The following is a 25,951-nucleotide window of genomic DNA, read 5'->3' as shown; positions in this document are numbered from 1 at the left end:
GGACGGGGACCTTTAGTGACCATCAGAGATGAGGGCTCTGTCCCAGGCTCAGACAGTCATGTCTGATCTGGGCCTCAGTTTCCTCATCTGTGAAATGAGGTTAGAAGTTGTCTTCCTGCCAAGAGGGAGGAGCGAAGTCAAAGAACCTAAAAGAACATACGATGGTGAGATGTGATAATAGTAATGTGATGAGGCAGAAAGCTCTCAGCTTAATCAGTGGCGTGAACAATTCTAGAATATCAGAGGATCAACATGTAATAAGCACTGACAGTACACCGAGACTCATTTACTGCCTATGACAATCCCTTGAGGTGGATCTGCATTTTTCACCCCATTTCACAGGAAGGGAAACCGGCCCAAGTTCCCACAAGCACAGAGTAGCAGAGTCAGAAACGGAACCAGGTCTGGAATCAGCCCTGGCGGGTGCTTTCTCCACTGAATTTCTCATTGCCTCCAAAGGAGCACAGTGTTGGCTGCAGTGGGGACAATAAGAAAGAAACGTTGAGATGCAAGTCTGAGAGGCACCCAGCGCTGGCCAGGAAAGCTGCCTGACCCAATGGCAGATAGTAAAGATAACCGTAACGGCAGCAAAAGTTTACGTAGCATTTACTGTACACCAAGCACCGTGCTGAACACATACATGCGGTAATTCATTTGCTTTTCAGAATAAACCTGAAATGATAAGGTACTCCTTCCACTTCGTAGATGAGGAAAATGAACCAGAGAGGTTAAGTAATTCACCTAAGGTCACACAGCTAGTACCATGCCCATCTCGTGTGGGGCCACAGACTTCGGGCGATCAGTGGATGCCACCCATCATTTAAAGCACCTAATGCTCCCTTGCTCAGCAAGTCACCTACCAGTTGCAGGCTGGCTCCCCATGCAGAACTGGGAAGCCCAGCCCTTCCAGCTCTCACTGTAGCCAGCGGAGAGGGGGTCTGGTAGAGGGGTTTAGTAAGGCCTCTGGAGTCTGACTGTGTGGATTCTCCCCTATGAGGGACTTCCTTAACCTCCTGAACCTGTTCTCTCGCTTGCAAAAATGGAGATGAGACGATATACTTCCTTTCTAGGTATCTACGAGGATTAATGAGGTAATATGCAGTAAGTGCTCGCATAGTGCCTCGTATACAGTCAGCGCTCAATGACAGCCACCACCGGAAACATCTCCTGTGAGCTTGGTTCAAACCAACCCTGGGGCTACCAGGAAAATCCTCCTCCTGGGGCGGCAAGGTTGAGAACCAGAGTGTTGGATACCAGATGTGCCAAGAAAACGCAGATGCCTTCCTGTAGACAACCCCCAACACCAGGTCACTGGTGGGACTGGGGGTAGAGAGACCCTGGAGACTGCACCCAGAAACAATCATCCTATGGCCGGAGCCTCTCACCAGGACTCGCAGCCCGAAGCCTCCCTGGGCAGCAGGAGCTATGCGGGCCCAGCGTTCATGCCCTGGTAGGGCTGAGACAAGGTGGACACACCCAGGCCCTCGGAGGCTTGAAGCTGGGGCGATAACTCCCCGCTGCTGTACCCCAAAGGTGGCCAAGTGGGCTGTCAGCCAGCAAGGCCATCCTAAGCACCCTGGGCAGGCCCAGTGCCAGGCCCACGCCAACTCTACCACCCGGCCCCACGCAGCCCTATGCACACCGAGCTAAGAGGGTCCACATCTCTATCCGTCTCTGCTGGCTTGGTGACTTTGCACATTGTCCATTTTGGTTTCTTTTGGGTTCTTCATAAGGACAACTTTTGGAAAATGCTAACCTCTTTCAGTGAGCCAAGGGAAATTATTTGGCTCAGACCTGGAGAACCGAGGAAGACTTACTTGTTCTGCTGGAACAGGGGTTAACAAACTTTTCCTGTAAAGGGCCAGAGTCGCTATTTTAGGCTTTGGGGGCCATGAGGTCTCTGTCAAGACTACTACCTTTGCTGTTACGGTACAAAAGCAGCCCCTCATAATCTGTAGAGGAGTGAGGGGGCTGTGTGCCAATAAAACTTTACTTACAAAACTACATGGTGGGCTGGGCTTGGCCCATGAGCAGGGGCTTGCCATCATCTTCCATGCTAGAAGATGAGGGCTGTCAGAGAGGGGGAGCTGCCGTCTTCCTCAATGGGGAGATAACCCCAAATCCTAGGAGAGAGAGGTGGGGACCCTTGGCCCACCTAGACTAAAGGCTCACAAGGTCTATGCTGCTTGGAGGATTTTTTTCAAGAATTATCTTGAAGGGCCTGATGCCCTTCCAGGCCCTTGGGGTTTGGGAATTTGGGAAGGTGGAGGGGGCGGGGGGGGGGGGTTGTGGAGCAGGACAGGAAAAAATCCCTCGGCCTCTGGAAACTGAGCCCCACCGCTAAGTGTGAAACAACCCAAGCTCATGCCCACCCCCTGCACCCCCCATAAGCAGGCCTTCCCTTCGCTCTCCAAAGGAAAATGGGAAGTGGACCAGAAACGAGCCTGTCTTTTTAAAAACATGATTTATTTCCCAGTCCCCTGGATCTGCAGAATTAATCCAGTTCCGCTGCTCCCACCCCAAATCTCTCCCCACTTTGGAGTGTCTTGTCTCCAGCCCACCCGAGCAAGCCCTCACCCAGGGTGGGAAGGACACCCCCTCCCCCCGCCCCACCTCCTTACAATGAACAGAGGAGACACCCTGGCCCTCCAGCCAGGAGGCAGACAAGGCTGCTGGCTGTGGGCTGGGAAAGCAGAGACAGAGGGACAGGGTGAGGGAGCAAGGGACAGGCACATCCAAGTGAGCAGCTGTGACCAACACAACCCAACGGCTTCCTGCCCTCCCCTGGTGACAGAACCAAGGGCCCCACAGAGCAGCGGCAGGGCAGTGGAAAGCCAGGGGCTCCAGACCGGGAATCTGCACAACTGGTTTTGCTGAAAACCAGCTCTGTGACCTGGGGCAAGTGGCTCAACTTCTCTGAGCCTCAGTGCTCACATCTGTAAAATCAAACATTTGGGCCTAGCAACAACCGAGGTCCTTGTGTGATGTTCTAGGCTCTCCCAGCAGAAACCTGCTAGTTTCCATAATGCAAGTGCTCCACAGCTGAAATGAATCTTTCTAGAGAACTAGACCACCTTTCCAGGGAAAACCACTTAAACACATACTCAGTATATGGAAACTCAAGTGAAAAAAAAAAAAAAGCAATTCATTCAAGAGGCACAGAGGGCAGAGAACTGAGGCAAGAATTCTTTTAAAATCTCGCTTCTTGGGGCGCCTGGGTGGCTCAGTTGGTTAAGCAGCTGCCTTCGGCTCAGGTCATGATCCCAGGGTCCTGGGATCGAGCCCCGCATCGGGGTCCCTGCTCGGCAGGGAGCCTGCTTCTCCCTCTCCCTCTGCCTGTCTCTCTGCCTACTTGTTCTCTCTCTCTATCTCTCTGTCAAATAAATAAATAAAATCTTAAAAAAAAAAAAAAAAAAAGAAGGCATCTCTCCTTTGTTTAAAAAATAAATAAATAAATAAAATAAAATCTCGCTTCTTGTGTTTACCCTGCCACTCAGCTCCCTGATCCTGGGGCATTTAGCCCTTTCTCTGGGCCTCTTTTCCTTCCGTACAATGCGGATAAAAATACTTACCTCGTCTTCTTTGTAGGGTTGTTTTGAGAGTGCAATGGCCTAATGCCTGTGAAAGGTTCTGGACGGGGAGGAACGAGGACAGAGAGGGAGTGGGTGATGGGGACAAGCTGGTGACTGCAGCAGTGTGGGGGGGGCAGGAGGTGTGGAGATGAGGCCCCTCCCTTGGCCCGCCCATGGCACTCCCGGCCCTCCCACAGCCCTCCCGGCCCTCCCACAGCATTCCCCTCCCTCCCACGGCACTCCCGGCCCTCCCACAGCACTCTCTTCCCTCCCACGGCACTCCCGGCCCTCCCACAGCACTCCCCTCCCTCGCAAGATCAGCCAGAATCCAGGCCCTGAGAAGACCAGGTGCCTGCAGCTCCTGGCCACATGCGGTGACCCGAGGATACTTCTAAGATGCTGAACCTGCTTCTTGTCAGGTCCAGGTGAGTATGAGAAATCACATAACAATCGCACAGGTGCCCCTGCCTGGAAGGAACCCCCAAACAGGAGACACCCAAGTACTACATGAAAACACACCTGGATAGAGCCAGGTTAGCAAAGGGCCTGGGTCCTAATATGGTTTCTTTTAACCTTGAGTAACTCCACAGCAGTGAGAAGTAAGTTCAATTTGCCCAAATCTAGTCTCAAACCACGTTTCCAGGAATCCTTCCCTGGTGTAAAGCAAGTCCCACCCATTCAAACTAATAAATCCAGAGTGGGCTGTGAGCCCAGGTGGGAGAGACAGGAGAACAGCATGAACTCCTTGGAGAATGAAAGCCAAGCAAGAGCTCAGGGGACCAGGGCAGGGTCACTCACCTCACCGGCCTCCACAGCCCAAGCCCCAGGGCCCCTGGGAGGGGAGGAGAAGCAGGGACCCCGCCAGGGGCCCCGAGTGGAATGAACACCCCCGTCTTCTCCACGTCCTTCCATTCTTCAAGATCTCCGTGTCCTTGAGCTCCCAAGACCTCCACCTCCTTGGGAATTCCATTGTTCTTCCTTCACTGTAGCCTTGAGATCTGCTGGAGCCTAGTCTTTCCTCCCCGTTTATACAACTAATCTTCGAATTTCCTATAGGTTCCACATTTCTTTTCCTTTTGGACTAAGCCGCTTGGCCATAGCAGGAGGTGCTTACTTGGCCAGGAGCAGAATATACCCCCTGTCGGAGGCACTGACGGGTCACAGGCATGAAGGAGCTCAGGTCTTTACAGCAGCCCTCCCAGGCTAACAGTCCTTCGCAAAGAATAGTTCCTTTACAAAGAAGAAGTAGTGTGGCCTACGTGATGTGTTCACTTGAGGGGGCCTGAAATAGGTTCGGGAAAAGCATGGCACGAATTAAGATGGCTAAGAAAGGAAACAAGCAATAATTCAAACATGAATTCCAATTCGAAGCCTCATGGATGCGAGTTTGGGAGTGTGTACGATGGTAAGGCGTGTGTGCTCCCGCTCACATGGTCAACTCCTGCACCTGATCCAGGGTGAGGGGCAGCCTCCAGCTCATCAGAAATACTTACGGCATGAAAAAAAAATCATGCCCCTGGACTGCAGCAGTGAGGGATTAAGGTGGCAGCTCAGACCCCTGGCCCTGCCTCCTACTCTCACAGCCTCCAAAGCGGGGCTCACTTCAGGTGCATGTGACCCAGGCTACCCCACAGGGCCCCACACTGAGAAGGGCCCTGCGCTCGGTTTAATGCTCTTCTGTCCCTCATTTGAAGTCCTGAATCATTTATGAACAAGAGGCCCCATAATTATGTAGCTGGTCCTGCCTAGGGTCTGAGGTTTCAGGGCCACAGAACTCTGAGCTAAATAAATACAAGTACTCCAGAATAAATTTAGTAGGGCTGGATTTCTGATGCATATCATCTTGAAGACAGAAGGCAAATCATAAGTGGGAAGACCCAGCCATTGTCTGTCTCCAGGTCCCATCCCCACCAACATCTCTGGCTTCTTGGTGGTATCCCAAAGGCTAGAAGGAGCATGTGGGGACTCAGGACCACAGAGGGCAAGAAATTTGCCCAAGATCACTCAGCAAGTGAGTGGCAGGGCTGGGGCTAGAAAATTTATACCAGTTCCCACTTTGTAACACTCGTGCTAGGCACTGTGCTTAACATTTTAATTTAAAATGTTTTAAAACACTAATTTAATCCTTATAACATTCTGTATTTTACAGATGCAAAAAGTGAGGCTCTTCCCAAGGCCCAACAGTAAGACTTGAGCCAGACTTGAGCCCAGGCAGGCTGGCTGGCTGGGAATTGGGAACAAAGGGGCCTAAAATAGGGGACTTCATTCTCTGGATTCTCCCCCGCCATTGGCTAAGGGAGGCTCATTATTTCTGTTGGGCTTCTCTTTGTACATGCAGCCATATTCCTACTCATTTTGCTCTCAATAAGAAGGGGTCTGCCTCCTTCCCCAGGAGCTGCCTTTCCGGGAATCCAGAGTCTGTGTGGGGGCAGCCCAACCCCGGGCAGGAATGTATTACTGACCCTCGGGCCACTGAGCTGTTCAGTCAGAGAACAGTTTCCCTGCTCAGGTGGGGAATGGGGTGGGGTGGGGGCTGGGACTGTGCCTGGAGCCCTCCCATAGCCCCTCAGGGACTAAGTCTGAGGGCACCCACCTAGACCACCCGGGGCCTGCAGCGCCAGTGGGTGTGGGCAGAGGGGCCATGGATGCCTCCGGGAACTCTGCAGCTGCCCAGAGGGGGCTGCCCTGCCAGAGGGTGGCAGGCAGATCTGCTGCTGAAAAGACCCAAAGCATCCTGGTTAAAGACAGGTGCTGCGGTTAGTCAGAGGAGCCGTGGGTGGGCAGAGGACAGAGGGGTGCTGGGCGGGGAGGCCAGCGGGGTTCCGAGCCCCACTCCCAGCAGCTGCTGCCTGACCCCACCGTAGCCCCTTGGGCTGGGTCTCCCTCTCAGTTCTCAGGTTCTCACCTCGCCCCATGCTGGGGCGGTGGTGTGCAGAAAAGAGACAAACTTAACACTGTTCCAAGTTCCAGGATCCTAGCCACCTCCCCACTCCCTGGGGTGGTCTGCCTTGGTGGTCCTCTCCCACTTACTGGGATATCCCCCTCCCATCCCCCCCCACCAGCTCCCCCAGCCAAAGCCAGGCTCTGTGAGGACGAGGCAGCAACAGAAACAGGGGCCAGTGGAGTGGGATGAGGTGAGCAGCTGCTGCGTCCCCGGGTCCCAGGGTGCCCGGCCCCCCAGCCCCCCAGTCCTGTGGTCCGTCTGTCTCCCTGGCTCAGTCTCCACTAGAGCCATGATTGAGTGAGTGATGGAGATCAACAGCAATGGACCCAGGACCAACATTCCCATCCCAGGGCTACAAAAAGCGCAACGTCTTGTTTTCTCCAGACTGGACTCTTGCGATCTGATTATCAGTGAATCAACGGCCAATAATTTAATGAGCATCTACCATGAGCACAGCAGGGAGCCCTTGGCTATGACAAACTGACTCTCCACCATCTGTCTCCAAGCTTGGGGCACAGAGGCACGCATATTTACCCAGGCGCTCCTGTCTATGTCAGGAGTCACGGGGGTTTGGGAGGGAGGCGCCCTCACCCACTTGCCTGGCACCTCAAGTGCATCCTCACTTCCCGAGGCTGCCCAGACCCAACTGGAGGGCACGCTGAGGCCAGACACAGCAGGCTGCACCTCAGGTGAGGGTCTGTGGGGGGCGACGAAGCAGGGAGGGGTCCCAAAGGCCTCACATCTGTAATGAGACCCTCCTCTGGGGCAGGACTCACAATGTTTCAGCTGACATCTGGCTGGACACTGCTCTCCATTGGAATGGAACGTGGGTGGGGCTGAGAGGGCAGGGGCTAGGGGCAGAGTTCACTCCTGAAGTGAGACTGAGGCTGCCCCATTTTCCAAGGTCTGCCAGCCTCCCTCATCTTGCCCTGGGCGGGATCTCTGTATTGTTCACCGACTGCACCAGCTGACTCCAGAATGTCTGGCTAGCGCTGCAGTCCTAGCAAGTATCTGGCACACAGTAGGTGCTTAATCAAAATGTGCTGAGTCTCTCCAATCAGATCTGAAGTTCCTTCACATTCTTAACCCTGTCACAGCACCCCGAACATAGTAGGTGGTGCCCAATAAATTTTTAGTGGCTGATGGAAGGGTGCATACTCATTACACTCAGTCCCAAGGGCATTGTGGGGAAACTGAGGCCCAGCTTACCCCGCTGCCCTGGGGTCCTCTGGGCACCCAGGGCCCTGCATATCCTCTCGTCCAGGTTTTGCCCCTTGAGCCACATACAGGCCTTCTCAGGCCAGGGTAAGACCCTGAGCCTCGCTTGTGCTGGGCAGACAGGCTCATGGAAAGCCCCCCGGCCCAGGCCCAGCAGAACGTCCCTGGAAGGCTCTGGTCCAGCATCTGCTGTAAAGCCCTTCAAAGAGATTATTTAAAAAATTTATCCATAACCAATATGGTCTATGGCAAGATGGATGTTGCAGGAAATGGGAGTCTGAGCAAGAACAACGGGCTTATCTCTCATGTCTGCTGGGAGCAGGGCTCAGCAGGGCTGGGAGCAGCCCCTCATAGTGTGTGCCGGCAACCCCTGGGCCTCTCCTCACCCCCACCCCTCTCTTGCTCTGCGTGGGTCTGGACCAATCCCCTGAGCCCTCGGATGCCACGTAAACGGAACAGTGTGAGTGTGTGTCTGTGCGTGCGTGTCTGTGTGTGTCTGTGCATACATCACTGCTTGGGAAATCCCCACATCTGGTTCACATGTGACCGAGCTGTTCCCAGAAGGCACAACTGGGAGGGCCTGGAGGACAGCAGAGGGTCAGGAGTGTGTGAGCTCTCTGGGGAGCACAGAGTTAACCCTCTGGCACCAGAGCTCAGGATCTCTGGCTAATGCTGGGCTTCTCTCCCCAGGAGAAGCCAGGAAGGAGACTGGTGCCCAGAGGGCTTTGTCCTGGCTCATTACACAAGTGGGCGAAAATGGGTCCCCCTCATCTTCACCTGCAATATGAAAGGCCTGCTTTTTCCTCTGTCCTATCAATCATGGTCAATCATCAACCACTGGGGAGACTCCCTGGCTGGAGAGTCCTTCCCCAACAGAGATGAATTAGTCGGATTTTAATGAGCACCTTGAGGTCCCGGGCACCTGGCTAGGGCGAGCATGGCCCTGGAATTGTATGCTCTTTCCACAGGCAACGGTGTGTGTCCCCCTGGAACAGCTGGAAGCTGGAGTCCTCCCGATGATAAGGAAAGGGTCAGAGGTGGCCAGCAAGTTCTCTCCAGCCCAGGCACACGGATTACTTTTATAATTAGAGCTTTTTAAGCTTCAGCGACATTAGCAATCGAGTGGCCATCTGCGACAGCATCTCTGAAATAGCACCAGCAGTAGGTACTGCAGGGATATGGAAGACGAGCCTCAGCCTAGTTTAGAAGACGCGGCCCCGCCAATGCTGAGACCGGCCAGATGTCCTCTGTACGGCCACTCTCCCTCTTCTCCAGGCTGACTCATTTAAAAACCTCCAGGCACCGGGGTGGAAAGCCTTGCTCGGCTCCCCCAGGCAGGGCTGTGTGCCTCCCACGGGCAGGCTCCCTCGCGCTCGGCCCCACCTCCGCCACAGCACTTGGACGTTGTAGCGTAACTGCTGTTTACTTTCCTTCCTCCTCCAGCCAACTGACAGTCCTGAGGACGGGGACCTCATCCTACCCGTCTTGGTACCCCACGCCTTCCACGGCAGGGCCTGGCAAAGCAGGTGCGCGGATGGTCGCTAGAGAACTCGACAAGGCGGCCAGGGCAGAGCCAGGGAGGTCAGCTACGGGTCTGGCAGGAATGAGCTCCTCCCAGCAGGGAGTCCAGGAACCAGCATCCCTTCAGAAACCAGCTTCCTATCGATTCAGCCTGGAAGGGTGCCCCCGCCCCCGCATCCCCCTCCCCCGGCCCCGGGGAGAACTGCCCTGAGTGTCCACTAAGCTGTGCGCTGAGAGCAGAGAGAGAAACCAAGGTCATCAGGGAAGCGGAGGAAAGGGCCCTTTTCTGCACAACCCTGTAATCAAATGCAAGTGAGAAGCGGTGAAGAGCTCTTGGCACCATGAGGCCCCAGGGAGGGATGGTGCAGGGCACGGAGCTGACAGACCAGAAGAACTTGTCCCATCCTGAAAGATCTGCCTGAAGGGTGTTACATCTGCATGTTTGCTCGGTTTCCCCAGGGGGCCACTGCCAAGGTACAAAGACAGTCTTAGTTTGGCCTCTGGTCCCCAGTCTGTCATCACAGCTTTATAAGGACCTCACCCTCCTGCTGGGGACACTTATGCACCCAACCCTGACCTGGATCCAACACGAGGGGAGAGGCAGCCCCCACACCCCTGTGGGGTTTCCTCCAACCCTGCACCCGTTAGACCCCCGAAACAGGGTCAGGGGAAAGGATTGCCGAGAGATGACGGCTCTTCCTTCTGAGCACAGGGATGTGAAGGGACCTTGACACGGCCCAGTTTCCGAGGTACAAGACTCCAGTTCTAACCTTAACAAATACATCTTCGTCCCAGTTGCCTGGGTCATGCGTGGCAATGACAAGATCCAGGGAACAAAGCAGAAGGAGTCAAGGAAAAAGGCTCCTCCCCCCCCGCAAAAGTCTAATTTTTACTGCAACTTTGGAAAATTTTTCTTTGCCTTCACATTTCAGAACTCACCAATTATAAAAAGGCCATGAGCCAACTAATCACACACGCCACATTTCTGTTTCTAAACAAAGTAACCCTAGATCAGAAAAAGGTGCTAAAACAATAAGTAATGAACATTTCCCCCAAATCTTTGTTTTTCCGCTGGCTTCATCGTTACTGGAAATGTTGCTCTTCTGTCACATGCCCATAAATCAGAAAGCCGAAGGGAGGAACACATTATTTTCTGGCCGAGGGCTGCGGTGGGAAGCCTTTCTTTGCTGGACCACAACGTGGGTGTTTCCTACCCCCAAGAAGACAACCTTGTGGAAAGAAAAGGCAGACGGAGTCTCGTCACTGCCTCCTGATGAGGCCAGCAGGGAGGCCAGTGGTTGGGCAGGCCCCTGGGCCGTTCTCCAAGCCCGGACTGCTGGACCATCACTCTCTGTCCCCCAACGGGTCCCCCTTCCCCCTGGTGGCCTTCTTACCCACTTGGGAGACAGCTGAGGGCACCTTCAGGGCCAGCCCCATCAGTCCCAGGCACTTCTACCCCGAACACCGCCATCAACTCACGCGGATGGCCCATCTCAGGTCCGAGCCTGGCTTGATCTCACAATCCCTGGAGAGCCCATCAACACTCCCGGGCCCCGCCCACAGAGAGGCTGATGCGGTGGGTCTGGGCAGGGCCTGGGATCTCGTACTTCAGCGAGCAGCCTGAGCACACCTCCAGCCTTTCACTTGCTGTTCAATTTAGGACCATCTTTCTACTTTCCTAGCAGAGGAAGCTGCGAGTCTGCAGCGCGGGGCAGAGAGAGGCTCGGCAAGCAGGGCCGAGGGAGCAGGGCTATCTGGGGTGCGCCGGGGGATGCCAGGAGCCCTCCGCGTGCCTCCACCCCGGGCTCCGGGTCCAGGCCAGTGGGGCAGTGGGGCCGTGCTCCCTCTGGCTGGGGGAGGGGTGGCGCAGACACACACACACACACACACACACACACACACACACACACGTGAGCAGCGCGTTCACTTTCTCCATCTCATCACTGCCACATGGGCTGCGCGTGGAGCTGCCAGATCAATCCGCCTCCTTTCATTTCCAATTAGCTGGCTTTGAACTCCGGGGGTGACATCAGGCTGAGGACCCGGAGCCACGAAAATGAGAATTGTTTAAAAACACCAGCCCCGGTGAGATGTGCCAGAGGGCAATGCCTTCACGAGACACGTTCACTTTTGGAACGGGCTGTCGGAGGGTGCCAGGAATGTCTTGGCCGTGTTCACCAAGCAGCCTGGGCCTTTCTCACTGAGGATGGGTGTCCTGGGCAGACAAGAAAGCCTTGGAAATTGCTTTGAAAAGTCTTGCTGATCTTGCCTCCAAAGCTTCCTTTCCAGACTCATCTCCCAGCCCTCTCTCCACTCCCGCCAGGCTGGACACCTCTCCTTACCTCAAATTCCTCACCCTGATTCCAGCCTCTGAGTCCTCACTCATGCCCAGCCCTCCCACCAGAGTGCCCACCCCTCTGCTCATCCCCAGCCTCCCCCATCTTCCTAGCCCTGTCCCCTTCTGGTTGACTCCCACAGCCTGTGGATCTGCAACCTAGCCTGTCTTGCATTTGTTAATGAGTCCCCGACACTATCCCTGCTTTCTCAGTTGAAGCTCGAGTTCTATGGGGCAAGGGACAGCACTTAAGAGAAATGAGAGCCTCTAGGAGAGCTGCCCTCTGGAGGGGAGTGAAGGCTGCTGCTGTCTGCTCTGTCCCCTCCCCCTGTGGCTGGGGAGCAGGTCAGGCCTGGGGCCAGGATAGGGCTCCTTGCCCTAGGGGGCCTTCACCTTGGGGGAGGACAGCCCCAGAAGCCTTACAGCCCCACTTTCTCCACATGCATCGTAATGGCCCTACTCACACCTCTGCCTAGTTCCAGGGCCTGGGGCAGTGTGACCTGCAGGGGACCAGTTCTGCCCACTCCCACCTTGGACAGGCAGAGCCCCTCTCTTGGCGTTCTCTACAGGAGGAGGGTAGACAAACTTTAGAGTAGCCAGTACTTATGGGCTTTAAGCAAATCCACTTCATTAAAAACCAAATTCATAAAAAGATAAATGAAGAGGATAGTGGTCGCATCCTGTAAAGAAGCCTTTTCCCCAATTAAGAATACCTGACGACCAATAATGTCCCTCTAGATGCCTCAGTGGTATTCTCTTGGGGCAGCCCCATCCCAGTCTACGGACCCTCCCTCCTAGAAGCCTTCAGAGCCCAAGTCCTGGTCACCCTTGGGCCTTGGCTCAGGATGGAACAGACTTCAGTGGAAGAGGTGTGGATCAGAAGGGCCAGATTCAAATCCTGTGTCTACCTGGCCAGGTGACCTGGGGCAAGTCCCTTAACCTACCTTTCCTGGTCTATAAAATGGGGACAAGACCATCTGCCCAGGTTGTTGCAAGATTTACTAGTGATTATGAGATGGTGCACACTCCACCTTCTCCTGTCTGATTGAGAGGGCTCACTTCTTGGAGGAGGGCAAAGAGCAAAGCCAGGGGTCTCTCCTGTTTGAGAGCTGGATACCTATGATACTGTCTCCTATTCATAACAAAAATGGCTTAACCCTCAGCGAGCGTTTACTGTGCCAGGCACAGTCTTGGAGTTAACACTTCATAGGTAGTAACTCATATTCAAGCCTCAAACAACCTGATGAATCGTCATTCCCATTTCACAGACAAGGAAACTGAGGCACAGGGAAGTTAAGGACTCGCCTAAGACTACACAGCTGGCAGGGCTGGGGCATGAAACTAAGCACTCGGGCTCCAGAATCCGGGTTCTGAACTCTACGAACGACTCTGCAGTGGCCGGGTCTAGCTTCTGTCTCCTCTTGAGGCCAGGCCTCGGGCTTGGAAAATGAAAATAAATGCTTCAAGTGGGTCTTTTAACTCACGGACCAAGGGTAAGACCAACTTCTCCCCTCCTTCCAGAATCCATCAATACTTAAACCAGTAACAGGGGCAGTGGCTATCATGGGGACCTCGCTATGCGCCAGGACCTCTGCTACTTCGATCCTTACATTTAATGAGACAGACACTATTTTTACCCCCATTTTCCTTAAGGGGGGTAAAGGCATAAGGGGGTCAGAGGTTAGGGAAACTGCCAGTCACAGAGCAAACACACGGCAGAGCTGGGGTTCCAACCCTGTCCGTCTGACGCCAAAACCTGAACTCTTATGTTCACGCAACATGCTTCTGTGCCCACCGGAGTAACACTGATCTCATTTAACTCCGTCCAGTAAGGCAGATTTTATGATCAATAAAATGGAAGTCGGACCGAACTCACCAATTTTCCAAGGAGAAGTATAAAGTAAACAGGATTTCAGGAGGAACATCAACACTCGCCCAAAAGAACAAACTTGCAACACTCTTGAGTAACCTCATTTGCGTTCAAACGAGCTGCAGCTCCTCACAGGACTGCTGGATGGGATGGAGCATCAGGCCCTCTGCCTGGCAACAATCCGGGGCCAAGACGAAACCTCGGGATCCGTGGCCGCCTGCCCCCCCTGGCGGCGAAACTCGGAACTCCACAGCCGGGCTGGGGAGAAACGCAGCTTCCAGAAGTGAGAGGGGGGCATTGGGTCGTTTTCAGGTGTGAAGAGCACCCTGTGCTCTGGGGAGCCTGCTCCAGCCCCCTCTCAGCTCGTCGAGGAAGCCAAGCACCACTTCTGGCAACAGGACCTCCCTACCACCCGGCCCAAAGCCCCCTCACTGCATCACCTCCTAGGACCCTCTGCACTTGGCATGGGGCTCTTACGACTTCATTTTACAGGCATGACGGCCACTTGTTATGTGTCAGCCTGGCTAGGCTACAGTTCCCGGTTACCCCACCACTCACTATTCTAGGTGTTGCTGTGGAAGGTATTTTGCAGATGTGACAAAGTCCGTAATTAGTTTATTTTGAGTGAGATTATCCTAGCTACTTGGCAGGGGGGTGGGTGCTGAGTCAATTAGCTGAAGGGCTCTGAGAGCAGAGCCGAGGCTTCACGGAAGAGGAAATTTCACCTGTAGACCATGGCCCTGGTCTGCCCTTGGACCTCGGACTTGCAAAGCCAGCCCCGACCATCGTGTAAGCCAAGTCCTTGAGAGAAACCTCTTGATGCGTAGCTCCCCCTGGGTCGGTTTCTCTAGTTGCACCCTGACCAATACAACAGACCGGTGAGGCAGCCGAGCTCAGTTGGAGGGGTTGGCCCAAGGCCACATGACTGGCAAGCGGGGCTGACTGCCGCTCCCCAGCACCCACAGGAATCGCTCATACAATCATCGAAATCCAGCCACGCAGCTCACCCTCTGTTGCTGCTGGAATTCTCATGACCTCTCACCTATCTCCTCTCCTGGTCCATCTCCACTCACCACCAGTCAGAAGAATCCTTCCGAGATCTAAGTCACATCATGCCCCCACTCTCCTCAGAATCCCTTAATGGCTCTTCATCTCACTCACAGTGAAAAGTCAAAACCCTTGAAATGGCCTGCAAAGCCCTACGTGCAAAGCCCTACATGGTCTGTGCTGCTTCCCCCACCCGGAGCTACCTCTCTGCTCTCACCTTCTACCACCTTGCCCTCCACTGTTCTCCACCCCAGACACAAACCTCCCTGCCATGCCCCGAGCAGGCCAGCAAGCATGCTCCCACCCCAGGGCCTTTGCACTGTTTATGCCTTTGGCCTGGAGTATTCTTCTTCAGGTACCCATGTCACTTCTTTGCTTCCCTCTAACAGGACATTCTTAGATATATACACTTCATCACCCTAGCAGACTGCAAACTTCTCGAGGACAGAAAGACCCATCCCTATAACCATGACACCCGACACAGTACCCAACCTACAGCTGCTGGTGCTCAATAAGGCCAGCTGAAGTCTCTGGTCTCCGAACAAGCCATGCTCGGTCCTGCTGTCCCACCTTTGCCCAAGTGCTGTCCCTTGATCACCAAAGTTGCCTGTTCTCTGCCCCCAACCAGCAAAATTGCTCCTCTTCCCAGATAATTTCCCCTGATTTGAGGCTGCAGGGAGCCCTCTGTCCAGACCTGCAGTCTCATCCACGCACGTGTGAGCTCCTTGACCCAGCTGCTCCTTCAGCCAGCACGAGGGGACCCCGCTCCTAGTGTAGGCCCTGCGGCAAGGCCTTCCCTCTCAAGGTGGTGGGACGCAGATCATACACAAGAACACCCACGAGAGAGAGTGTGGTCCATGATGCATACAGTGATGGGAGGGGGCAGCTAAACACCAGAGAATCGGGGCTTCTCTGAGGTGACAATTAAGCTGAAATGTTAAGAAGGGGCGGCCGTGTGAAAGATCAGGGAACGGCATTCCAGGCAGAGGGAACAGCATGCGCTGTGTGAAAGAGAACGAGCTTGCTGTGTTTAAGGAAGGGAAGCTGAGTGGTATGACAGAGCAGAGGGGGCAGGGGCGGGCATGTTGGGGGTGGGTAGAGCCTGGGGCGGGACAGCAGGCGAGGGGCTAAAGCACACAGGGCTCTGTAAGCCGGATTAAAGAGCTTATTCTGGGTGGGATGGGGCAATTTAAGTAGAAAAGCACATGATTTGATACTTGCTTTGAAGAGCTCACTCTAGCTGTGGTGTGGAGAACAATGTGGAGGGGCAAGGGTGGGAGCAGACAGACCCAGAAGGAAGCTGAGGTCTTCCTGAAGAGAAGGGAGCTTCCATCATGGTGTGATGGCGGAGGAGGTCGGGTTGGCAGGGGAGAGAAAGGGAGGGGTCAAGGGCCACTTCCTGATGCTGGGCCGGAGCAATAGCATGGATGGTGGAGATGCGGGGAGGAGCAGGTTCAGCGGAGGGAAGGAGGGAGCAGAGAGAAGACTGAGGCTACGTTGCCTGCCAGTCTCAGGGTCACCGGTCCTGCCTCTTCTAAGAGGCTGTAAGCTGCCTGAGAACTTTCTTGCTGTTGACTCCACCTTCCCCAGGCCTGGCTTCAAGTCTTGGATCTGCGCTCAGTAAGAGACCCCTCAGAGGAGGAGGAACTGGGGCTTTGGGAACTAACAGGTGAAAAGGGATGACCAGGGAACAGCATCCATGTTCTCTGTGCACACACTGCTGCCTGGAGTGACTCTGGGAAGCTCCGCGAACTTCATTACAGAGCAGGCTGGAGCCCTGAACATGGACTCAGATCCTCACTTGGCCACGGACTGGAGGCAGCCACCCTCTCAGAGCCTCAGTGTCTCATCAGTAAAATGGGAATCCCACCGCCCATATGCAATGAGCCTCTTGGGCAGCAAATGAGAAAACATATGTGAAGTTGCCAGCCCCTAGGGGATCCTCAATAAATAATAGGAGCTAGCACTTTGGGAGAGCTTTCTAGGTTGCAGTGTTCTAAGCATGCTTGCGTATATTAGTTTGTATAATCTTCATTATAACCATATGAGGTGTGTATTAGTCAGTGTTCTCCAGAGAAACAGAACAGGATGTGTATATATATAGAGAGAAAGAGATTTATTTTAAGGAATTGGCACACGTGATCATGAGGGCTTGGTGAGCCCAAATCTGGGGTAGGATAGGACGGTAGGCTGGAGACTCGGAGAAGAGTTGCAGTTCAAGTCCAAAGGCAGTCTGGTAGCAGGATTCCTTCTTTTGAGGGGAGGTCAGCATTTGTTCTATTAAGGTCTTCAACTGATTGGATGAGGGTAACCCATATTATGAGGGCTAATCTGCTTGACTCAAACTCCAGTGATTTAGATGTTCATCTCATCCAAAAAAACTACCTTGACAGAAACACCCAGAATAACGCTTCACCAAATATCTAAATACCATGGCCCACCAATGACGCATAAAATTAACCACTACAAGGTGGGTATGAATATTGTCCCCAATGTACAGAAGAGCGAACAGGCACAGAGAGGGTAAGAAATCTGCCCAAGGTCTCAGAGGAGAAAAGCAAGACTGGATATTACTGCTGTCTGGCTCCAGAGCTTGCACTTTTAACCATGACACTAAGTGGCCATTATCATAAGCCAGCATAAATTAAATTTCTCTCTCCATCCTTTTCCTGGCCTGAGAGTAGAAGGCAGAGAAACCGGGGCAGGCTTGCCCTGGGTGAAGCAGCCTGGGTGGGGCCCTGCCTTATTTAGGAAGCAGCACAGAACCTGAGCCTTGGAGATGCAGGGTAGGGGGACCTGAGAAGTTATCTGGGCCAGCCCTTGACTTTTTAGAGGGGAAACTGAGGCCCAGAGTAGAGAAGGGACTCACCCAAGGTCCCAGGGCTTTAGAAAATACTGATGATGACAAACTTATACTTGTATAGTAGTTATTACGTCCTAGGGACTATTCCACATGAACTTACTTAAACTGCTACGTGTGAGGTAGATACTATTGTCATCTTTGTAGAAAATGAGGAAACTGAGGCAGAGTTTAGAAACTTGCCCAAGGTCACACAGAGCAGAATCTGAGCCCAGGCACAGGACACTATACCTCTGCGGCCCAAGCAAGGTTCTTGGGTGGGGGTGGGGGGTGATGTGACACAATCCCAAGTGTGCCCCTCCTTCCCAGTTCTCCCTCCCAGGGCTCTGACTGCAAGCGACAGCTGGGGCCCATATGCAGTACGCAATTCCTCAGGTTCCTAATGCAGCCTCCCCATCCTGTTCACGCAGGAAATACCCTTCTGCACCAGTGGGTGGGCAGACCTGAGACACCCCCTGCCCAGCGGCCAGGAACGTGCACACATACGTCTCCTCCCACACCAGACACCTCCCAAACAGGGACACAAACACACATGAACACAGACTCTAAGAAGATATATCCCAACACACTGGCACACACACTTCAATACCTGTGTGCCCTAAGGAGTAAACACACCCTCACGGCATACAACTATGAAGACCCAAGCATGTCCATACACAACCCCACCTATACACACATGCCCCCCAGTACATACACCAGGGCACAACTTTCCTGGTCCCTATAAACATATAAGCAAGCACTTGCACACACAAAACATAGCAACCCATACTCAGAAACACACACAACATACAATTACACCTATTCCAATTCACATTCTATCCCTCATACATGGGCACACACACCTCTGCTGATCCACAGGTCAAGGCACTTCAACAGATATCTCCCCACGGGAACCAATAACTTGAGCCACGTGTTTATACATACTCCCACATCCCCGAGGGCCAAGAACCCCCAGATGGCTGCTGGTCCCATAACTCACCACCCCCATAAATAAGGGCAACACGTACATGTCAACACAGATTGCTTAAGTCTGCCGCCCTCCCCCCTACCGCCCGCCGCCAGACACACAGCCCTAACTCCTAGGGACCACCCTCCCCCAATGAACTGTGCGTCACCCACACCCAGGCACGTGCAGAACCCCGCCTCCCCCACCCGGAGAGAATCCTTCTCTGACCCCAGCCGACATCGCCCAGCGCCCAGCTCACAGCGTCCGAACACTTGCCCCGCCTCTCTCCCTGTTCCCACCCCTTTCGCAAACTCTGGGTGGACCCTGGCACCTGTCAGGCCAATGCCAGGGCCAATCGGCCCCCTCCCATCCAGGCCTCTGCTGCCACCACGTAGAGCCCCCACCCTCGCAGCAATGAGAAAATGCTCAGAGCTGGGGGAAAAGGAGAAGGTTTGCGTTGCAGGCGTTAAAAACTCACAGCCACTCAAGTAGGACCCCCTTTTCAGTCCAGGATCTCACCTTCGCAAGGGAAAAACCCTGCGTCTCTGTTAACCCCCTCATCACCGCCACACCACCGGAAGGACCCAAGGAGAAGTCACAGCAGTGCCCAGCAATAGGCACCGCAGCCCACGGGGGGAGGGGGAGTAGGATCTGGCTGCCAGCGTTGCGGGGGCCCTTCACGAGACACCCCCACACCCTCCCATGCACCCACCCGCATTCCCACCGGGAGAACCCGGGGAGAGCCTGAGGGGCTCGGTGGGAGAAGGAATGAGTACCAGCGAGCTTAGGGGCCATGGGCTGGGGAGAGGGACACCTGAAGGGAACACCGCCCCGCGGGACCACGGGGCGGCCGGCAAGGACAAGCCCCCAGAAAGTCCTCTGCAGGATGCGAGAGCGCGAGCGCGAAGCGGGAGGGGAGGTTGGAAGGAAAAACGCCCGGAGGCTCCCTTACCTGATTTCCTCTTGGAACTGCCATAGTCCCTGAAAAAGAAGCAACAACAGACAGACATGGTTAGGGCCGGGCAGGGGCGCGGGGCTACGGGGCTGCGGGGCTGCGGCTGCGGGGCGCCCACGGGCCGGCTGCAGACGGTCCCCGGCACCACTGCTCATGTGATCCTGGCTGCCCGCGAGCCGCGCGCTCGGCAGCCGCACGCACTGCGCGCCGCGCCAACCCGCTGGTCCCCCGGGCAGCCGGGCCCGGGCGCGAGCCGCGGGCCCCGCCCCGCCCGCCGCCCGCACCCCGGACCCCGCCCCGCCCCCGGCCGGCCAGACGGGAGGGGCTCGGTGGGCACCTTCCCGGTCCTCAGCGGGTGGGGGAGGGCGGGGCAGGTTCTCACACACTTCGTAAATAGGGAAACTGAGGCCCCGGGCGCCCGCTCCCCTCCCCTACAGAAGCTTCCCCTCCCAGTTCTTTGCAACGCTTGCTCATGCCCACTCAGACTTCCAGTCACGACTGAAATGTCACCTCCTCAGCGTGTCTTCCTCAACATCCTCCCCATCTCCTCTCCTCTGCATAATTACAGATTTGTGTGACCCTTAATTAAAGTCTGCCCCTGTCCTAGACCCCAGGCTCCCTGAAGTCACACTGTGGCTTGACTCCTCCCATTACTTCCCCTGGGTCCGGTGTAGGTGCGGATATATATTGGCTGTAGGCTGAATATTGAACAGATAGGTCTTTCACCTTAAAGGCTCAGGCTGGGAAACGGATTCAGCAGCGGTGAGGGAGGGCACAGCAAAATGCAAGGGTTAACTGTGAGGCTAGGAATAGTAAGAATGGAGGTTGAGCTTCTGAGTGAGTACTGGGTTCAGATCTCATTAATAGCAATAACTCAACACCTCCCAGCCTCCATTAACCTGCCCTGGACTACCCCAGGCTGGGGCCTGCCCGGCCCTCCAGCAAGGACTTAATCCAGACTCAGGATCACGTTATTTCCCAAACCCTGCCCTTGTTTCTGCCTTTGGCCCCTCCCACCACCGCTTCCATTCACCAATCCTCGGGGAGCCGAGCGTTACAGGCCTCTGAAAGGCTGAAGGCTCCTGGAGGGCTCAGGAGAGGTGGGGGTCTATCCGGAGACTAGAGGAAATGCCTTTATTTTCCCTGGGGGATCAAAGAAAATGCCAATTGCTGGACTTTGGTCTAAGCGAACTGGCCGGCTAGGTCTGCTGGAAAGAAATGATTTTGTGGAGGAAGGAACAGCAGGTTCATAAGAAAGAGGGTCAACCTCATGGAGATGCCCTGAGATTCTGATTCTGGAGGCCTAGGGGTATAGCCTGAGCTTTTGGGGAGTTAAGCACCAACGTGATTTGCTTGCACAGCCAAGAGTGAGGGGTTCCACCTCTCCTAGGCTCCTAAGTTTTCTAAAGTTTGGGCTCAGACCCCCAGTGAATCAGAAAGCTGGGGCTGAGGCCCAGGAACCTGCATTTCTGATACCTTCCCCCTACCTGCCCATCTCAGTTTGAGAACTCCCTTAGTATTCCATGCTTCTTTCAATCCTCACATCCACACTAAGAGGAAGGTCCTATCACCCCCATTTTACAGATGAAGAAACAGAAGTTCAGCTACTGCCCAAGGTCATCCAACTTGGAAAGAGCAGTGGTATATACACCCACCTGCCAAGAATGGAAATGGCAGGGTGGATGGGGCAGAGGAGGACCTGCTAAATCTGTGGCCTCCAAGAGGAGTTAGGAAGGTGGGGAGTTCCCATTCGCCCCCCACCCTGACCTGGCAATCTGGGCATGCTCATCTCTCTAGGACAGAAGGGAAGACCAGGAGAGACTGTGTCCCAGAGTGCCTGGCTGGGCCCCTTGAAGCTCACATGGTGGCTATGTCCTGCTCAGCCAACTTGCCACTCCCGGGGAGGAATTCATTTCTCAGGCTTTTGTCCAGTGAGGGAGGCCTGGGAAAGGGAAAGGTGCCTCCCTGCTCCGCTATGTTCCTGCGGGTCCTGCAGGAGAAGCCCTCGGGGCCCTGGGACCACAATGGCCCGCTGACCATCTGCTGGCTGCCGGTGGCCCAGGCGGATGTGGCTTCCTCACAGTGCCATAGCCACCTACCTTCCTCCTCTCTCGTTTGTGCAGCTGCCGGCTGCCCAGGATTTGCTTTGAGCTTGTCAACAGCACCAAGAAGGGAGGCAGGCAGGTCATTCTCGGGTGACAGGAGCACACCGAGGCTTGGGAGTGGGAGAGGGACGTAATTTCCAGGTGCCCAGGTCAGCAATACTCAGCTTGGTTATTCAACAGGTTCATCTGGGGAGCTGGTTACAAATTCAGACGTGGAGCCCCACTCCAGCCAACCACACTGTCTGCATCTCTGACAAGTGCTGGCCGAGAACTCCATCCCTTCGCTACAACCCTGACAGGCAGGCAGGAGTGGTACCAGGGGGCACTGCAGTCTCCATCAGGACCCCAGCCACCGCTAAGAAACATTTCTGCTTCCTAAGAACGATGTGCTTGCAGTGCCAAAGAAGCTTCCAGACAGAGCCCCGGCCGGCCTGTCCTTTAATGGAAGTATAAGCCCTTTCCACCGGGACCCCTCTGCAGGAGGTGTGGCTTCCACGGTTTACAGGTGAGGAGGGCAAAGCTTAGAGAAGTGACAACTTGTTCAAGGTCACACAATGAGTAGGGGCAAGGCTGGGATTAGGCACGGAGAACCCAGGTCTTGGCGCTCCGATCCTCAAACACTGCCACCCCAGAGCCATGGGTGCAAGGAAGGGAGGGGAACGTCTGACCCAGAGAAGCACCTGGGTCAGTGGGGGTGGCCGAGCTCTGACTGAATGGTGGGAGTGGCCGGCACAGGGCACCTGGCCTCCGGCCCGAGCAGACCTGGCCCTAAGAGGGAACCTCTTGCAAGTTTCTGGTTGGGCACCTTTGAACAAAGCCATTTCGTATTTTCAGGTGCTGGATATGCTGAGAAGCGGCTTAGGTACCCAGTGGCTGGGACTCCCCCATCCCTCACATATCAGGGCACGGGCGGGGGGATGGCAGGGCCCGGCCACCTCCAGCTGCCCTGCAGTCAGTCCTGGCCTGGGCAGGACTGCAGGACCCTCTGCCGGGGTTCAGCTCCCTAACAACTCAAGACCCCCTCCCATTCTTCCCCTCCTCGCTCCAATTCTTGCCCAGAGCTGGTGCTGACAGCCCCCACCCTGCTGGTGATTCCACTCAGGTAGGTCACAGTCTAGTCTCCTTGCAACTTGCTGCTGAATCACTATATCCCAGGGAGCTGCAGGAAGCAGAAGGGGAGGGGAAGGCCAGTCTCCCTCTAGTGCCGCCAGAAGCTAATGTAATTGCAAAGGCTCCCAGGCTGTATCCTGACCTGGTCCCAACAGGCCACTCAGCCTTCTCCACAACTGGTACTGAGGATGACTAAGCCCCCAGGTACAGTGACCCGGCCATTCCAGGCAGACTGGGACAGTTGGCCAGCCTCTGGTCCATAGGTCTGGCCTGGCTGGGGGGGAGAGGGGTGGAGTTCCTCCAACACAGCACTGTACCCCTCCCTCATCTCAGACTCCTGAGGCCTCCCCCATCCCCTCCCCCACAATCTCGGGATATAAACAGTTCATCTCCTGTCCCTGCCTCTAGGGTGCAGGGGACAGGTTCCGGAAGCAGAGAGAGCCCAGTTCAACCCTCTGCTATTTGCTGGCTGGGTGGCCATCTTGAGCCTCTGTTTCTCTATCCGTAGAATGGGGATAATAACAGTACCTTAAGATTTAGGGAAGATGAAATGTACAGTATGCATAAAAGGGCTTGCGTAGTGCCCGGCCCAGAAAATGCCATATAAATTGTCCTTGTTACTAGTCTTTCACACCTGGAACTGACCCCACCTCAGTTGCTAGCCAAATGGCAAAATCCTGTTTAAACTTGGACGTCACCATGTTGCTGGCAGCACAGTACCAAGCAGGGGCAACTCCAGCCCCGTTTGCAGAGTTTTGCGCTTTCGCAGACACCAAACAAGCCTGCTCTCTGCCGAGCGCGGTCCACCCAGGAAGAGCCCTTTTCCACACAATGAACGTCTGAACAGGGCTCGTCTGGCTACAACCATACTTTCAGGGAGACACTGACCCCCAGGAATTGGCATGCCTGGGCTCACTTATCAGGTGCCTTTAACCTCCCAGAATGGCCTACTCTCTGAGCCCCAAGCCACAAGACATGAAGGTCCTGCATTTTCATGCTATGGCTGAAAGGTGGGTCAGCTTACTTTCCCCCCCTTTTTTCCCACTTTAATTTCTCTGGGTGAGACACGCTGCTCTCCTCCTGCAGACGTTCTAGTGAAGGGGCTGGGCTGGAGAGAGCAAAGCGCATGAGGCCGGAGGTGGGGGGCAGGAAAGGCAGTTAACAATTCCTACCTACTGGTCACCTATCTTGGCACACGCCGTCCCACTCTCTGCCCTCCCCTGAGAGTTCCTGGAACGCATGTGACCTTCAGGGCTTGGAAACAGGCAGGGGTGGTGGTAACCCATTTTATGAATAGGAAGACCGAGCTCCTGAGGGCTTCTGTGGTTTGCCCAGCCTCCCGAAGCTGAAGTGACATTGCTGATGGGGTCCTCCCCACCCTGAGGCCCGCCGGGGAGCGGGCTGCAAGAAGGGATGCAGGAGCAGCAGGGACAGGTTCTTGCTGGGGAAAGGAGGTGGCCGTCCTGCCAGTCAGGGATCCCCCGGGGTAGGAGAGCCGCTGAGGGTCTGGCCAGGCCAGCTCTGTGGAAGGACGCTGAGTCCCTGCCAGGTGGAACTCTGAGTCCTCTGCTGCCTGCCACCCCCTCTCCCTCCCATTCTTGCTTCCATTAGAGAGTGCCCTGACAGAGGAGGACGCGCACGCAGGAACTTCCAGCCTGATGTTCTCACCCTCCTGTCTGCTGGCTGACATTGGCCGCTCGGCCCAGGACGCCCGTCTGCAGGGCCTGCTGCTGCTTGGAACTGCGTGAGAGGCCTGCTGGCTGGCCAGCCGGCTGGCTCTGGGTGACCTTGAGAGCCCAGGGTCTCAGGGGGCCTGGGTGGGGCCTGGACTCGGGGGGCTGGAGTGAGGGTATGCAACCGTGGCCAGGGCAGTGACATGGAGCCCGTGAGATGTGTAACAATGATCTTGACTGACATTATCTGCCACTGAGCATGTTTTCAGCTCCTGCCGTAGGCTGCTTGTAAAGGCCTGGGCAGGCGCAGGAGAAACGACCTGCTCTGGCCTGCGAGTTTAGGGTGAAGTTGGGGGAACAGAACTAACCAGCACAGTGAGAAACCTAACACTCTGAGACATTCCAAGAGGCAAAGGAGTGGTTATATTCCAAGTGCAGAAAAAAGAGAGATCCCGGAGTCACGGAACATCTAAGACAGGCTTCCAGGAGCAGTGGGCTTTGAGCTGAGCCTTGAAGGATCAGAGGTATTTGGATCCATGGAGAGGGCAGAGGGTAGTGGAAGGCTCTAGAACCAGGAACAAGCAGCTCCAAACAGGAGGAGTTGAACTGGGGAGGGTGGGTAAGCAGATGGACAGGCAGGGAAAGGCCAGGCCGGAGGGGGTGGGGGAAGGGGTGGGGTGGGGTCGATGTCCCTCCGTGAAATCCAGAAGATTTCGGAGTCAGGGAGGGATGTGGTCAGAGTGTGACTGGAGGAAGATTTTTGTTAAGAGGCGAGGCAGGTGGTCGGGGGGCAGGAGGGGAAAGAGCTAATGCCAAGTCTGGCACTGACATCAACAGATCCCGGTTCTGGGCCCAGCTCTGCCCCAGCGGCTGGTGCACCTGGGCAGGCCGCTTCAAGCTAACGGCTTTCAAATCACAGGCTGTGACCCCTCACTGAGTTCTGAAACCAACCTGGTGTGTCCCAATAAGCATTTTAAAAATATAGACGAAACGATGACGTCCGTCATGGTGAGGTCAGTATTGTCTTGTGAAACCTGTTTCAGATGTCCACCTCCTTACTCATCTGTATTGGGTTGTGATGGGAAATGTGTTACTATGGCAGAAAAAGTGACACTGACAACAGTGACCAATGAAGGTTCGGGCCCGTTTCCCCAGCCCTCACGGGAGGGTACTCCCAGGTGTCCGCTCAGCCCGTTGATTCTCTGTGAAACCAATGCAGTGGGGCAGAGCATGTTGGTCCAGACGCTGAGGGAGGAGGGTCTGGGCAAAGGCACTTCAGGTCAGCTGAGGTCGGGGGACGGCTGGGGGAATTTCCCACCCCGCTTAGCTCCTAGCTGGGTCTCTGTTCTGGCTTTTCAGAGCCTTTGAACGGAATGGTCCTGCGGGGCAGCGACCTCTAGGGAAGGCAGACGGGGGGATGAATGCTGTTCTTTGCCCCCATTTGTGCCCTGATGTAAACTGGGGCACTGAGGGCCCTTGTGTCCGACAAGAATCCGTCCTTTCTCCATAGGATGTGTTTTCCAGGGTCCCGAGAATGGGCCCCATTGTGGCCATGTGGCTAGTCCAGAGAGGCCGGAATTCCTGCCCTGGGCGAAAAAGCCGAATTCCTGGGGAGGGAAAGGGTCTTGGGGGCCCCCCAGGCTGAGTCTCAGAAAGGCCCATGCCAGGGCTACGGCACAGTCCAGAAACCTCCCCGGCCTTGTGCTTATCTGCCGAACATCCCAGAGCGTCTCTGCCGCAGCTCTACCCACAGCAAAAAGACAAAGCGCTGTCTATCTGTCTTCTCTGGCTGGAC

General features: G+C 55.1%; 1 protein-coding gene across 5 annotated transcripts in view; it reads right to left on the bottom strand.

The window, feature by feature from the left end:
• The window catches only part of SH3PXD2A (SH3 and PX domains 2A), a 235,102-nt gene that overhangs the window by 64,729 nt on the left and 144,422 nt on the right, over positions 1–25,951 (bottom strand). For 4 of the 5 annotated variants that reach the window (XM_078077149.1, XM_078077151.1, XM_078077150.1 and 1 more), the window contains one exon: positions 19,266–19,294. In XM_078077149.1, the coding sequence (XP_077933275.1) occupies positions 19,266–19,294 (29 nt within the window). Of the gene's footprint in view, positions 1–19,265; positions 19,366–25,951 lie in introns of those variants that run through there. The other variant, XM_078077153.1, reaches the window with a different exon arrangement.

This window comes from Halichoerus grypus, chromosome 7, assembly GCF_964656455.1.
Source record: "Halichoerus grypus chromosome 7, mHalGry1.hap1.1, whole genome shotgun sequence".
Classification (NCBI taxonomy): domain Eukaryota; kingdom Metazoa; phylum Chordata; class Mammalia; order Carnivora; family Phocidae; genus Halichoerus; species Halichoerus grypus.
Note: the sequence above shows the minus strand (reverse complement) of the source record. Positions and strands in the feature narration are given on the sequence as shown.